The sequence below is a fragment of the Telopea speciosissima genome, chromosome 7, assembly GCF_018873765.1.
Source record: "Telopea speciosissima isolate NSW1024214 ecotype Mountain lineage chromosome 7, Tspe_v1, whole genome shotgun sequence".
Lineage (NCBI taxonomy): Eukaryota > Viridiplantae > Streptophyta > Magnoliopsida > Proteales > Proteaceae > Telopea > Telopea speciosissima.
In genome coordinates, this window is record NC_057922.1 from 953,827 (window position 1) to 968,057 (window position 14,231).

At 39.5% G+C, this 14,231-nt stretch overlaps 1 protein-coding gene across 2 annotated transcripts; it reads left to right on the forward strand.

Annotated features, from left to right (window-relative positions):
* The first annotated feature begins 4,077 nt into the window (after window positions 1-4,077).
* On the forward strand, window positions 4,078-8,772 carry LOC122668112 (serine carboxypeptidase-like 42). 2 transcript variants are annotated; one of them, XM_043864684.1, is made up of 11 exons: window positions 4,078-4,387; window positions 5,295-5,402; window positions 5,514-5,606; window positions 5,762-5,854; window positions 6,079-6,164; window positions 6,298-6,576; window positions 6,656-6,789; window positions 7,892-7,984; window positions 8,073-8,190; window positions 8,365-8,535; window positions 8,568-8,772. In XM_043864684.1, the coding sequence occupies exons 1-10, from the start codon at window positions 4,144-4,146 to the stop codon at window positions 8,530-8,532; spliced, it is 1,416 nt and encodes a 471-aa protein (XP_043720619.1). In that variant the 5' UTR covers window positions 4,078-4,143; the 3' UTR covers window positions 8,533-8,535; window positions 8,568-8,772. The 2 variants fall into 2 exon arrangements, with proteins under 2 accessions (XP_043720619.1, XP_043720618.1); XM_043864683.1 differs by having other exon boundaries at window positions 8,365-8,772.
* Window positions 8,773-14,231: the final 5,459 nt, after the last annotated feature.

Sequence of the window (14,231 nt, forward strand, 5' to 3'; positions counted from 1 at the left end):
AAGGAAAAAGAGTTAGCTTTTCTTTCGAGAACATGCATGGATGAGCATTACTACTCTGTACCGAATTTAGTTTTTTTTTAGATTAAGGAGAGAGATTATATTAAAGAATAGAAAATAGCTTTACAACCTAAAGAATTTCTTCCCAGACGCATCATCCCTTAATAGAGGGACGAGTCCGTCTGGGAGTCTATCTATACTGCACGTAATTAGTTGTCTAGCAACCTTGTTGACCACAACCGTTGATCATATTGGGTGATCTTGATTCGTGATCTGTTAAGTTTGGAATGAATTGATTTTATTGACTTGAAAAATAATACAAGAGATGGTGCATATATATAGCACGATTGAGTTTGATTACAAAATGGAAACCTAAGATAAAGATCTGATCACATGTGATGATAGAAATATTGTTTTGATTTGGTTTCTTTTATCACATGTGATAATAGATAGAGACAAAAAAAATATGGTAGACACAGTTGGACGTGATCCCTCCCAGTAGATCACGCTAATACTCCCCCTCAAGGTAGAGCGTGAAGGTTACAAACGTCCAACTTGGATAGGAGAAATAGAAATTGGTCACGATCGAGTGCCTTGGTGAGAATGTCTGCGAGCTGGAACTAGGAAGAGACATGAAAAGTTTGAAGACAACCGGATTGGATGCGCTCACAGACAAGGTGACAATCAAGCTCGATATGGTTAGTACGCTCATGGAACACCAGATTTGCCACAATGTGAAGGGCGGCCTGGTTGTCACAAAACAAGCGCATGGGCACCGAGATAGATACCCTAAAATCGCCTAGGAGAGTGTGTAACCATAATAACTCGCAGGTGGCGGCAGCCATAGCCATGTACTCTGCCTCGACTGAAGAGCGGGAGACGGTGACCTGCTTCTTGGATTTCCAGGAAAGAGGGCTGTCACCAAGAAATGTGATGTAAACGGTGACAGAGCGTCGGGTAGACGGGCAGGCAGCCCAGTCCGAATCGCAGAAGGCCGTGAGAGTGAGGGAGCTTGCTGCAGAGAAGAAAAAGCCTTTCCCAGGAGAGGACTTAATATAGCAAACCAAGCGAAGGGCGGCGTCCCAATGGGGCTACCGAGGTTGATGCATGAATTGACTCAAAGTGTTGACCGCATATGTGAGATCTGACTTGGTGATGGTCAAATAAATGAGACGCCTGATGAGGCGGTGATAAAAAGATGGATCAAGCATTAAGGTGCCAACATCAACTGCAAAATGGTGATTTTGCTCCATGGGAAAAGAAGCAGGTTTGGCGCCTAATAAACCGACCTCTGACAAAATATCCAAGGCATATTTGCGTTGGTTGATGAAGAGACCGTCGTCGGTGCGGGTGACCTCCAGACCAAGAAAATATTTAAGTGTGCCAAGAACCTTCAAATGGAATCGGTTATGGAGAAACAAAATTAGCCGCTTAATGGTGGATGAATCACTACTTGCCACGATGATGTCATCCACATAGACGAGAACCGCTGTGTAGGTGAAGGAAGTGGACTCGACAAACAAAGAATAATCAGCCTGTGATTGATGAAAACTAGCATCCAACAACGATTTGGTGAGTGTAGCGAACCAATTCCTAGAGGCCTGCTCAAGGCCATAGAGTGATTTGTGTAACTTGCAGAAACGAGTCTCCCCCTATTTGCCATAACCCTGTGGGAGACGCATATAGATGTCCTCCTCAAGATAGCCATGTAGGAAGGCGTTGTTGACATCTAACTGACGCAAGTGCCACCCACGAATAGCTGCTATAGCTAAGAGACTACGAACAGTAACAAGCTTGGCGATGGGAGCAAAGGTGTCAGTGTAATCTAACCTCTCTTGTTGTGTGTAACCCTTAGCGACGAGACGCGCTTTGTAGCACTCAATGGAACTATCGACATGTCGTTTGACTTTAAAGACCCACTTGCAACCAATGGGGCGCTTACCTGCAAGTAAAGACTGCAAAGACCAAGTGTTATTTTGTTCTAGGGCTGAAAGTTCAACATCCAAGGCATTTTGCCAGTGGGGATATTTAATAGCATCGGTAAATGAAGTAGGCTCATAATCAAAAGAAATGGCCAAAAGAAAAGCAAAATGGTTAGAAGTAAAACCAGCATATGATAAAGTAGTAGAAAGGGGATAGGGATTCGTACCTGCCAATCGGGAAGAAGCGGAGAGGGAACTTGACGTAACAACACCACAAACATAATCCTCCAAACGAACTGGACGGGTGTGAGTCCGGGTGGTGCGTCGGGGCAAGGTGGGGGAAGGAGGAGAGGGGAGGAGAGCAGGTGATGGTGAGGAGGGAATGGTGGGAGAAGGCGGTGGAGAATCCGAAGAAGGAGCGGGGGTGGCGGATGGGGTGGGGACGGTGGGAGAGAGTGGGGGATGGGAGAGGGCATAGGGGAAAGGAGGGTAGGGGTTGAATCGTCATCAAGGGAAGGGTGAGGAAGGAGGGACTGCAGAGCAGGGGAGGGCGGTGTAGGTTGATAGGGAAACACTTGTTCATGGAAAACAACATCGCGAGAGACAAAATAGCGATGAGTAGAAAGATCAAAAATACGATACCCCTTCTGACCATAAGGGTACCTAACAAATAGACAGCGGATAGCGCATGGATTAAATTTTGTGCGCTTAGGGTGATGATCATGCGCATAACAAAGGGATCCAAAGACACGTAAATGATCATAACTAGGCGGGGAATTGAAAAGTAAGTCATATGGGGTTTTGCCGCCAAGGTTGGGAGTGAGGATGCGATTAATAAGATAGGCAGCAGTGAGGATACAGTCACCCCAAAAATTCAAAGGCAAATGAGCCTGAAAGCGCAGGGCGTGGGCAACCTCGAGAAGGTGTTGATGCTTGCGTTTGGCCACCCCGCTCTGATACCAGGTTAAGTTTGGAATGAATTGATTTTATTGACTTGAAGAATAATACAAGAGATGGTGCATATATATATATAGCACGATTGAGTTTGATTACAGTATGGAAACCTAAGATCCTGATCTGATCACATGTGATAATAGATAGAGACATAAAAATATGGGAGGCACAGTTGGACATGATCTCTCCCAGTAGATCACGCCAATATGATCAATGGCCACGGGTAGAAGTTAACCCAAGTCCACATTGCATGCAATCATCCCTTTTTTTTTTTCTTTCTCATTCGTTTTATAATATTTAGGAATTAAATAAAAATGGGAAAAAGAACTACGTAAACAAATATTTTATTTTATGTTATTTGGATAGGATAGTGTTAGAGCTGAGAAATTGGAGTTCCTGCATTGATCGATTCTCTTCAATAAAGAGAATATTTAAAGTGTACATGTGTTGGTGTTTACAAGGTTAAGAGAATGAGGAAAGATTACAATGAGATTACAATGAATATGGAAATAACTAAAGAAGTAAACTCAGCCAATAAGAAAGTTGCCATTCTTTGGTGGATTTGATATCATATGTGAAGATCTCTTGAGCAACCACCAATTCGGTTTCCATAATTGAAAATTTCCAAAAATCGCAAGAGGGAGAAAAAGACTGTAATATCCTCAATAAGTAGGGCTCGGGGGAGAGATCACGTCCATTTGGAATTTATTTTTTACAGTTCTGTGTCTTTTTTACTGTACTTCTGCTATCTGCAGTTCAGCTCGCCCACCAATTTTGGGAATGCCAAGTGGCATCCAACAGAAAGAAATAAAGAAGTCTTACTTGCACTTCGTAACGGCTCTCTCTGCCTCTTTCGATCCATACAAACTCTATCTCTCTCTCTCTCTCTCTCTCACGAAACTGGCGACTGTTTTTAGCAAACTAATAAGGGTTGAAAATCATCTCTTGTAGCCAAAAATGGTTCCGGTAGAAGATGATGAACAAGAACAATCCTTATCCCCCTTTAATTAAAGACTTTCGAGATTCACGTGCCTCTCTCAACAGAATCCATAGATAGAAGGGAAAAAAAAATTAATATATAGCTATTAAGAGACTCTGTTTCATTTTCTTTCGTTTTCCTTCGTTGTTTCTCCTACTATTATATATATGTGTACATTTGTTCTCATTAGAAAGCAGAGAAGGGATCTTTTTTTTTTTTGGTAGAACAGAGAAGGGATCTACGGATCTCTTTTTCAGTTCTTATTTTTTGAAATTCTTTCAATTGTTTGAGATGGGTATGCAGTGGTTTTGTGGATTGGTGGTTCTTCTGAGCTGGGTGGCGTTGCTGGGTTGTGTTCATGGGGAACAACTTGATCATTTGGTATTGAGGTTGCCTGACCAGCCGAAGGTTGGTTTCAGGCAGTTTGCAGGGTACATAGATGTGGATGAGAAGACTGGCAAGAGTTTGTTTTACTATTTTGTTGAAGCAGAGGGGAATGCAAAGAAAAAACCCCTTACTCTATGGTTAAATGGAGGTTGGTTTTTCTGCTTCTCTGAGTTTTATTTTGTCTTGTTTCATCTTGTTAGCCATGAATTTTCGGCTGTGGTTCTTCAGTGATTCTTCTTTCTATGTTTGAATGTGTAGGCATTCTTCTTTCTTTTCTTTTTTTTTTGGGTTGAAGGCATTCTTCTTTTGAATTGTTATTATATCTGTGGGTTTCTATTTAATGTTCCTCGGGGAGGACTTTGACTATGGATTGATGACTGATTCCGTTTATTTATTGGTTACTATGATGGATATTCTCCTATTCCATCTTGAAGACTTAATATTTCAACTTGCTTAACTTTATAATGGTTGTTTTCTGTACTCCTTCCCCTACACATGTCTTTGTTTTCCCAACTCAATTTATTTTCTCTTTCTAATTGATCAACAAACTGCACTGCTGGGGTGATTCTGTAATCCTACAGTGTTAGGATGAGTGACTATGTGACTAGAAACTGAAACTGTAGAGGTTCACATTCAACTATTTTACACAGACCACTCTGTTTTGGTCTCTCACTGTTGAAGAAATATAATCACCTCATTTAAATTATCCATCTTATGACTGATGTGAATAATTTGCTTTATCTAATCAGCTTATTCCATCCCATGGTGAGGTTTGACATAAAATCATTGATTATGTTGGGACATTGAAGTCTAAGAAAAATCGAAAGATTACTAACTATATATCTTCATTTTGGATTTTTTTTCCCCCCCCCTCTTAAAAAAGAGTTTGATTGTTCTGTGCACAAATTGTATTACATGATCCAACCCATCCGAAAAAAAAAAGTTAAACATCGGACCTGTACAATTCACATGGAAGATATATGAAGATCAACTCCATCGATCCTAGTCTATGAAGTTATACTTCCTGACTGTTAACAATGGCTTCTTTCTTTCAGGCCCGGGATGTTCCTCAATTGGTGGGGGTGCCTTTACCGAGTTGGGTCCATTCTTTCCTAGAGGAGATGGTCGAGGCCTTGTTATAAATCCAAAATCATGGAACAAAGGTTTCATTACATAGACGATCTTATTTTAGTTAAAATATTTCTGATTTCACAATTTCATCCCCTGTTTTTGTTAGCTGTTTTCTTTATTCTTGCTTTTCAATCTCTTTGTAGTATCAAATCTCCTTTTTATTGAGTCTCCTGCTGGGGTGGGATGGTCTTACTCAAACACAACATCAGATTATACTTGTGGGGATGAATCTACTGGTAAGAAATACAGATCAAACCTCGTAATTTTGGTCCCTTCTGGTTGATTTATGGTAAATTCTGGGTAATAGATTTTGAGAATGAAGAACGTCAGTAATTTATCTGAAACTGATCGTGCAAGGTTTGATGCAATTTCAAAATTTTGATTTTGGCAGCGAGGGACATGCACATGTTCCTGGTAAAATGGTTTGATAAATATCCAGAGTACAAGTCGAGAGATTTTTTTCTTACTGGAGAAAGCTATGCAGGTTTGAAAAGTCATAACCAGACTTCTTCTTTGACTTCTTTCTAGGCAGGGTGTTAGTTGAAGAAATTGACAACTAGAAAGCTAAAATTATTTGATTTTTAGATTGTAAACATCAAAATTCATTAAGACTCTTCAATAATATTTTTGATACACTATAATAAGTTCAACCATTTTTCCCTTCTCTTCCAACAGTATTTTTCCTTACCTGTGTTGATGTATTCGTAGGGCATTATATACCACAATTGGCAAATGCTTTACTGGACCACAATATGCACTCAAATGATTTCAAGTTCAAGATTAAGGGAGTAGCTGTAAGAGAACTTTCTTGGACCTTTAAAGATCTTCTTTTGTATTGTATGTTTGAATAATCTTACTTCGTCTGTCTTGTGGTGTCTATAGGATTTCTGAATTATATTTGACTTTATATTTGCTTTTCTGAAATAGATTGGGAATCCACTTCTCAGACTTGATAGGGATATCCCATCAGTCTATGAGTTCATTTGGTCACATGGGATGATTTCAGATGAGATTGGCCTCACCATCATGAATGAATGTGATTTTGATGACTATACCTACCCTAGTCCCCACAATGAGACAGTCTCATGCAATGCTGCTATTTCCAAAGCAAATAAGGTGGTCGGAGATTATGTAAATGGCTATGATGTGATCGTTGATGTCTGTTATCCATCTATTGTGCAGCAGGAGCTAAGACTGCGAAAAATGGTCTCTCTCTCTCTCTCTCTCTCTCTGTGCGTGTGTGTGTGTGTGTGCATTTACCAACTGTGAAATTGTTACATTGTAGGCTACTAAGATGAGTGTGGGGGTTGATGTTTGCATGACCTACGAGAGAAAGTTCTATTTTAACCTTCCACAAGTTCAGAAGGCTCTTCATGCAAACCGTACCAAGTTACCATATGAGTGGTCAATGTGCAGTAAGTGAGTATTCTGTCCCATTAGTCTTGTACATTTCATTGCTTTCTGATGCCTTCATCCGAGCTTGAATACACAGATCAACCTTAAGATTATGAGTAGATCCCAGATTGAAATAATAAATGTAAAAGGTCCAGGTCTCTAAAGTGTCTTTAGGTTCTTACTATTTGTTTTGTCTCACCTATCATATATACTTGAAGTATAAGTAAGTTAATTAACTTTCTAGTAATAATCCAGGTAAACTCTAAGCATATGAAAACCAGTGGAATATTTTATTTAGCTTTTCTACGCTGGTCAAAATTTTCTTCGACGAAGAAGAAATGGTCATTGCTCTGCCATAGTAAATCCAAGGCACTCATCTGGTAGTAATGAAAAGGTTCAGTGATCAACAATGCACACATTTAAGCATAGTTGGGAATCCAAGAAGCTCACTGGTTCCACATCAGAGATACCTCAGCTAAAACATCTACTTAATTAATGAAAACTAGATGACACAAATCACCCTGTCTTTTGCTCTGGTCAGAAAATATGTTATGAGAACAGAACTGCAGTGAAACATTCCATTGATCTGGATGTATTGATCATCCAATAAAGTTGATCTTAACCTTTAATCCATGTGCAAGGCATTGGGTGGAACCGCAGCAGGAATTGGACACTAGGGTGGTAAGCCATTTGTGGGCATGCTAAGTACTGCTGTTCATTAGCATCCTTACATCTTCAGAGCTACCTTCCTACTGCTTCCTCTTATTTGACTCAATGAGCTTTGGTTGGCTATATGTATGTCCATCCAAATTATTCTTTCTCCAATTGTTTCTTGCCACCTAGGAGAATTGTTTTCTTTTTGATAATTTTAGTGTTTCAGGATTAATCCTTCCTCACATTGACCAAAAACCAGCATGTTTATGTTGAGTGCCATTTGATTCCCACCATGACAGAAAGCAAAGTCCGGCTATCTTTAAGACGTAAGTCTTGAGCTTTCCCAGATAAAGGGATAGGAGTAAGTAATGAAAAATGTGATTTAAATACTGTAATGTGGTAGGCTTCTTCAGGAGTAATACAAACTGTTCTTTCTGAATTAACTGGTTTAGTTTTTGTTCAATTGGCACAGTGTACTGAATTACAGTGAAACTGATGGCAACATTAACATTCTCCCTTTGCTGAAGAGGATAATCAAACATCATATACCTGTCTGGGTTTACAGGTGACTCATTCTGAACTCGTGCAAGAAATAACAGAAAGAGGAGATGTTATTATCTGCCACTACGGCTCATATGTTTTTTGAATTTCAGTGGGGACCAGGATTCTGTTGTACCACTGATGGGCTCAAGGACACTCGTAAAAGAACTCGCTCATGATCTGAACTTCAAGGTCACAGTTCCATATGGAGCTTGGTTTCACAAAGATCAGGTATTTAGCGCGCTTATAGCTCATGATCTATTCTTGCTTTATGGCATATTCCCCAGAAGTGTTTTGCCTTTATTTTAATAAAAGTCTCTGCATCCTCACAAGTCACAACAGCTCCTTAATATCTGTACATTCTTTCTGATATATTTACTTTTTTTCTTTCTTGTTACTCGATAGGTTGGAGGTTGGGCTACTGAGTATGGAAATTTATTGACTTTTGCCACAGTTAGAGGTGCTGCTCATATGGTCCCCTATGCACAACCTGGAAGAGCTTTTCATTTGTTTAGTTCATTTGTGCATGGAAAGCGATTACCAAATACAACTAAAATTCCCATGACTGATTGAAAAGCTTGGACCAATACCAGTGAATAATTTGTTAGTGTTATATTTTTATCAGTTCTTTTATCCTCTGTTGGAGAAAGGAGTGGCGAGGGAAGGGATGAAGTATAGTTGAGTATTTCAGATGTAACCTTGGATGGAATCAGGGCAGGATCTTAAATGTTATAAAAGATGGCACTGATAAATTCATGATGGTTTTAGGCTTGAAATGGGGAAGATCCAATCAAATGTGGATGAGGTTGTGGATGCAAACAGTTGATGTCACCAATTGCATATACTACTAATTTTCTTTCTTCTTTCAACTTTCCAGGTTGAAACCTCAAACAATGATAGAACAATTCAAATCATGTTATGATAATCTTGTCAAAATGAGTCCTCTGAATATTAAGTGCTCAAAACACTTTAATTTTTGTAACTGCTTTAATTTAAAAAAAATAAAGTTAAAACAAGGGCAAGAAGTTCTAACAGACTATATTATGTGATTGCAGTACTGAAAAGCTAAAACAATTTTCAATATAATGGATCCAAATAAGACTCGTCCTGAATTGACAACTTAGACTGTCTTTGGTACGTATTCTCGGAATAGATTTTGGGTCTAGAACACATTTGAAACTTGATTCTTCTCTATTTTTGTTATTCCTCTTAGGCTGACACTCAGAGGGGGGGAGGGAGGTGAATCAGTGTATTTTAAATTTTCCTCCCAGGCAGTACTTAGCTGTCCACTCTACAGTCTATTGATGGCTCTACTTCACATACTCTCGACGCTGACAATGGGCACACACAACTGATACTCACTGCACAACCCTCACTAGCTCACACACATAGGAGATGGCACTTGCAATTGTCACGCACTCTAATATGCACTGTTGTCCCCCTCAGCACTCACATACATGCACAGTCACACTTCCTGCACCAACACATATATATATACAATTTCAGTCACACATAATCCACAGAGTCTCAGGCAATATTATAATGTTTCTAGCACAATCCTTGCCTGGCTGGGGAAATCCCAAGTTTACCAGTCACCTGCACACACAGTCACATTCACATACACACAATCGTGTGATGCTCCTTGCCTCTCAACCACAGGTCTAAACATCAACTACCCATATGGCAAGATATACCCGGTGTGCACACCCATCTTGCAGCAAACACGCTCCAATGTCCATACCAATAAAATAATCACATATACAGGATACCAAATATACATGGTTTGGCAATGTGCCTAAGTCCACGGGATAATACCCTAACTAGGGTTTCATATTATACCCAATAAAGTACACAGTTTTGACCACTGCAACAGCCCCAGTGCTTCTACACCTGCTTCAACTCTTGGTGTACAAGAGCAAGGGCTTCTACCCCAATCTTTACACTGCTTCAACAGTGAAGGCACTGCAACGCCTGTGTGTCCAGCTGCAATTGAACACCCCCAATACAATAAAAGTGGGTTTATCAATGCCCTACAATTTAATCTTTACACTGCTTCAACAGTGAAGGCACTGCAACGCCTGTGTATCCAGCTGCAATTGAACACCCCCAATACAATAAAAGTGGGTTTATTAATGCCCTACAATTTAAGCACAATAGCACATGCAAATTCCCCAATTACACTACAACAATTCTCATAGACATTTCATCAAACACCTAGTTTATGCAATACAATAAATAAGAAATGCTAAAATAAAATTTACTTAATAAGAATGGCAACCACCGGAGTAATTCATTTGACCGGACATATCCAATCAAGAATGCAACTACCCTCTCATCCTTCTTTTTTCTTCCCTTATCTCTCTTCTATGGCACGAATCTCATCGTGTAAACATCATTGCACACCTACCATGATTGAAATCTTCAATGGAGCACTTCCATTCACTTGAATCACTAGTCTTCAATAGGCAGCACCAACTTTTCAAGTTCTTCAATGGAGCTTTAAAGAAACCAAGAATGGTGGTTGGAGATGAGTCAATGCACCATCAATAACTCCTCCCTTCTCTTCCCTTTTCCCCTCCTTTTCTCTTATAGGGATTTTCTACCTTTTATTGTTGAAGAGATGTGAGGATGGGCCTTGGTACATTGGTAAGGTTGCTTCATTGTGATCAAGTGGTCATGGGTTCAAGTCTGAAAACAGCCTCTCTGCGAAAGCTGGGGTAAGGTTGTGTACATTATGACCCTTCCCAGGACCCGCAGTAGCGAGAGCCTCATGCATTGGGTATGTAAAATATGAATCATAAAAGTCACTTACGAAAGCTCAACAAAAGCCCCAAATTCGTGTTTGGTCCAACCATTCAATTTGAACTGGTAACCAGTCCAACAGAATGACATTTGCTCACTACGGAAGGCCATAAGGCATAATCTACCATTAAGACACCTGAAAATACACTTAAAATTGGTGTTTTGTGCAAAACAGGAATTCTAGAAACAACTATGGGACGGGCATTCGAAATGATTTCTCTTTCATCTAAAACTCTGATTGAGGTGAGACTTGAAGAATTTGGATCTCCATTCAATGGGTCAGAGTCTTTTATTTTTGAGCTTCAACTAATTCAGCCTCTAAAATAACTCAAAATTACACGAAGATTCTGCTCACTACCAAAATGGTAGTCCAACCCATTTTTGCGTACTCCCAACAAAACACACTGTACTTCGCCTTGATTCTTTATATTCAGATTTTCCTAGAAAGATAACTCACATATTTTTTTGTTTCTAATGTTTTGAGCTCTTCCAATTCTCAATGTAGGAGAACTCACAAAATCCGCGAAGTTACTGCTACAATATAAACATGCAGTCTTACTCACATAACTTTTTTCATCTTAATGAATTTTTAGTGCGGTTTTCACCACCATGCTCGTGACAAGGAGAAACTTAACTCACATATTGCAATCTCAGGAAAATTTTCCTGAATACAACTTGAGAATCCAAAAACTCTCCCATTTAGCTTCTTTTCTGCTCAACGATACGAGAATTGCAATAACTTCTTCATCCAGTATCGAAACGAAACGACGCACTTCCAGTTGTGTTGGACAGAAGACTCAAAGATCTACAAGTTCCATGTACAGAACTTCTTCCAAATATGCCATATGGCCTTCCCAAATTAGCTTCAAATTGGACCAACCTGTCCGAACCTATGAAATATCCATTCAAACTGAGTGGGGCCTTCACCTGATGCTGTCAATGACTGTATAACACTGTGATATACTTCCAAGTGCTTCCATATAAGCCCGGATGCCTCAATAACACTGCTAAACTGCCACATGTCCAGTTTTCACTGTCTAACACCTATAGTCACTGCCGAAACACATATACACTCTATATATCACTAGAAACCACCGCCAAAAATTGTCTGACACATATATACATTCCCAAATAACTTGTGCACTATTGCCAACATTGCTTGCTCTACCACATCATCAATAACACTGCCCAAGTACTACTTCTGTTGTCAAATCACTGCTCTATCACCTCACTGACACTGTCGCCAAATCACTCTATAACCCCTGTGATATATTTGTACACCCATGTACACACATCACTGCTACTGCACTGACACCTTTGCACTGCTGATTATATTGAGTATTATACTACCATTGTGTGAGTATATTGATCCTTACTATGTCAAAAACAGTGACAATACCACTGCCATATCTCCAACAATTTTCTCATTTTATAATGCATTTTAGATCCAGAATCTATTCCGAAAATGTTTATCAAACACAGTCTTAATAATTGCATATTTTTGTGATGTGCATGGGAAATAGTATGTGAGCCTTAAATGTGCAAGGTATTGCTTATTAAACATTTTTACATACAAGTTTTATTTATTTATATCCATTCTGCTAACTTCCCTTACATTTGGGAGGAAGATTTTAGAACTTGAAAGCTATCAATAGCTTCTCGTGCCAACCTAAGAAGAGCAAGAAAAATCTCATATCTGAAGTGAAGTCTGCTCTCTGCTCTGAATTGTGTTTGTATAAACATAAAGTGATGCCCCAAGCAATTGCATTTGACCTAAAGATGCTACAAACAAACAATTAAGTGCAAATTAACCATCGCAGCTCATGGTTTCGGAATTTTGTCTTTATTAACAACCCAAACTTAATAAAGAAAGGGAGTACCGAGTGCACGAGGCTCCCGCCACTGGGGGGGTCTGAAGAGGGTCATAATGTATGCAGCATTACCAGCGTTTCACAGAGAGATTGTTTCCTGACTTGAACCCACGACCACTAGGTCGCAATGGGGCAACTTTACTGTTGCGTCAAGATCTGCCCTCTAACAACCCAAACTTAATCAAATTCAAAATTCAGTAATGGATACGCCTGATCTATCAAGTTTATTTTTGATGACTAATTGAATCAGATCTAGAAATTTTCTAATAGTGATCTAAATAAGTTGAAGATAAATGAAATCCTTTAGAATTGCATTACTTGTGATAGCTACCCAACTTTGTTGACATAATGGCATTGTTGGCAAATTGGTGGACAGCAATGGTGTAAGGAGTGTGTTAAGCTTGACTACAAGTTGGGGATAAGGAACACCATGTGGGCCTCAAAACTAATAAATAAAGTAAACTCCCATAGCATGTGAGCTTCAAATGAGAAGACAGAAAACATGACCTAGAAAATGAAAGGGACAACAAAATTCCGTGGCATGTGAGCTTCCAATGAGAAGACAGAAAGCATGACCTAGAAAATAAAAGGGAAAATGAAAGAAAAAGAGAATCAAGGTTGTAGAAAGGCAAAAAAATCATTGAGTGGCTGACTCTTCTTGCAAACTAGGTGATGCACATGGATAATGCCCATAGCTCTCCAGGAGTTTCCAGCTCATGACACGTATACCTATGGCTGCATGATCCTTCTAAGTATAGTATGGTAGCATACCATAGGCTAGTTTATCATATTTCGTCATACTAGTGTATGTGTGTGTATGTGTGTGTGTGTTCATGCATTTCATTTAAGCCTATTTTTTGAGGTGTGGATGTTATGGTACTCATTTTCAGCATTAGGACCATTTATGACTCCAGCATATGTATTTTAATATTGTTCTAACTTCCATCTTGGGGTCCTGTGTGTTCTGTGGCTGGTTTGTGAAATGCCTGTTTAGGTTCTTAATAAAGAGAAGTTGGTTTGAGAGGTGATTTTTTGAAACAAATGTTTTTTTGGGTGTTCGAGCTCATGGAAGGTCCTAATTCAGTGCTTTTGATGTGCACGCATCAATTCCTAGCTCAGAAGTTGCTTTGTGGAGTGTACACAGGCAACCTCACCTCAACTTTAATAAAAAATTCAGCAAGAACAATAATTCTGAATTCAACAGCCTGTGTGGTTTATTTGAAGACCTTCACAGTAATGTCTCAGTATATTTAAGCTCCACATATCAAGTACTGGCAGTGATGAAGGTGTTTCACTAGTCCTCTAGGCATTCCTGGTGATGGAAAGCTACATTGAAGCGTAGAGAAGCCCAATTCAGCATAGCATCAGGAATTTTTGAAGATTTTTGTAGTATTAGAGATCATGAAAATGAAGTTTTAGTATATGAAGATGTTGGGTGGGACCCACATTGGATTCTAAGTCAGCTCCCCGATCCTCAGACAGTATATGAGTTGCCCAATAATGCTAGGTCAGTAAGGAGGTCAAGAAGATAGTTTTTGGAGCATTATGGAGATGAGAATAAAAAATAAGAGAGAGCTGCAGCAGCAGCATCCACACGGC